General features: G+C 59.7%; 1 protein-coding gene across 1 annotated transcript in view; it reads right to left on the reverse strand.

The window, feature by feature from the left end:
• Positions 1 to 1206: 1206 nt before the first annotated feature.
• The window catches only part of LOC104406593 (proprotein convertase subtilisin/kexin type 4-like), a gene marked incomplete at its 3' end in the record, with an annotated part of 5171 nt that continues 4971 nt past the window's right edge, over positions 1207 to 1406 (reverse strand). The window contains exon 15 of the mRNA XM_010015631.1: positions 1207 to 1402. Coding sequence (XP_010013933.1) covers positions 1207 to 1402 — 196 coding nt within the window. The remainder of the gene's footprint in view (positions 1403 to 1406) is intronic.

Consider the following 1406-nt stretch of genomic DNA (forward strand, 5'->3'; position numbering starts at 1 on the left):
AGCACATTGGGTAATTCATCAAGAGCCAGAGACCGGCCCTGGAGTCAACCAAGGCTCTGCTGGGCTCCCCAGCTGGTCCCAGTAAAACCTGAGTGATGTAGGTGCTCTGGAATGGAGGTGGAAGCACCTTGGGGTGATTAGGGCCATGAAGGTTTCTCCACCTTATAAAAGCCTTCATGCCCACCCTATCCCTGCCTCTTACGTGGGTTCTCTTTGTTTTTCCAGCCGTGGTGGGTTTGGGGTCAGTTGTCCCCTGTGCAAAGAGACCCAGCAGAGATAACAGCAGGGATCTGGGGGTCTTGGCCACTGTTGGACCAAGATGTGGCAGAGAGAAGGGGATGGGGGGAGTGTCTCATGTACCCCCTTGGTGCCTGTGACCCCTGAGAAGGGCCAGCTGGCAAAGCTGCGTCTTGAAGGCAAGTATTGTGGGGGCCGGTGTCTGCTCCCCCCTGTCCTGGGGAAAGGGGTGAGTGTGTGTCCCCATCTAGGGAAGGGGGGGCTGCTCTGGGCTGTGCTGACAAAACCCCTGTGTCCCACAGAGCCTTCAAGCCCCCTCTTGCAGCCCTGCTATAAGGGTGCCTGTTTCTCAGGGCTCCTTGTGGATGAGTGCCAGGCTCCTGAGAGCCTGTTTAAGTAGCGGAGGCTGTTGGTAACCAAGAACGGGTGCACCATGCACTGTAGGTCCAGGCTGTCCTCCCCAAGCAGGGGTTTGGGCTCTGCCTGCCTCTGCTCTGGCAAAAGCTGCATGAGCTCATGGCTGGGGCTGTGCTGGAGGAGCTGGCTGCAGTCACCCGGGTGCAGCTGTTTGGAGAGAAGTCACATCTCCTCCTCCCCATGGTCCTCTGTGCCTGGGAAAGGGCGCAGCGCTCCCGGCCTCGCTGGAAATAGCTCCCTTGCAGCAGCGTGCCAGGTCCCTCCGGATGCGTCTGGTCCCTGGTGGGGATGACCCAGGTAGAGAGGGAACCCGCCACCTCTGTGTCTGCCAGTGCATGGAGCTGGACACAGGATGGGATCAGCCCAAGCAGAGCTGTGAAGGAAAGTCACTTTTGGGACAGAGTTGTTCAGAAAGGCAACAACCGGTTTATTTCAGAAGCCAGGTGAGGGCAGCTCTGTCCCAGGCTGGGATCCAGCTGCGGGTGTCACGCTGTCCTTCCAACCCTGGGACAGCAGGAGCTACCCTTCACAACGCAAAAGGCCGCACGGTACGTGACATAAAGGATGGCTGAGAGGATCAGGCTGCTGCTGATGAGGACGGGGAGCAGGTCGCTCTGCAGCCCCTCCTCGGAGGGGAGGCCTGGTGGAGAGGAGCAGGAGCGTGCGAGCTCATCGAAGGTGCTGGCAGAGGGACAGGCCGTGCAGTTGTTGGCAGATGCCCCCTGGCACGTGTAGCAGGAGGGGTGGCAGCC

Source organism: Nestor notabilis, unplaced genomic scaffold, assembly GCF_000696875.1.
Source record: "Nestor notabilis isolate BGI_N333 unplaced genomic scaffold, ASM69687v1 scaffold22875, whole genome shotgun sequence".
Classification (NCBI taxonomy): Eukaryota; Metazoa; Chordata; class Aves; order Psittaciformes; family Psittacidae; genus Nestor; species Nestor notabilis.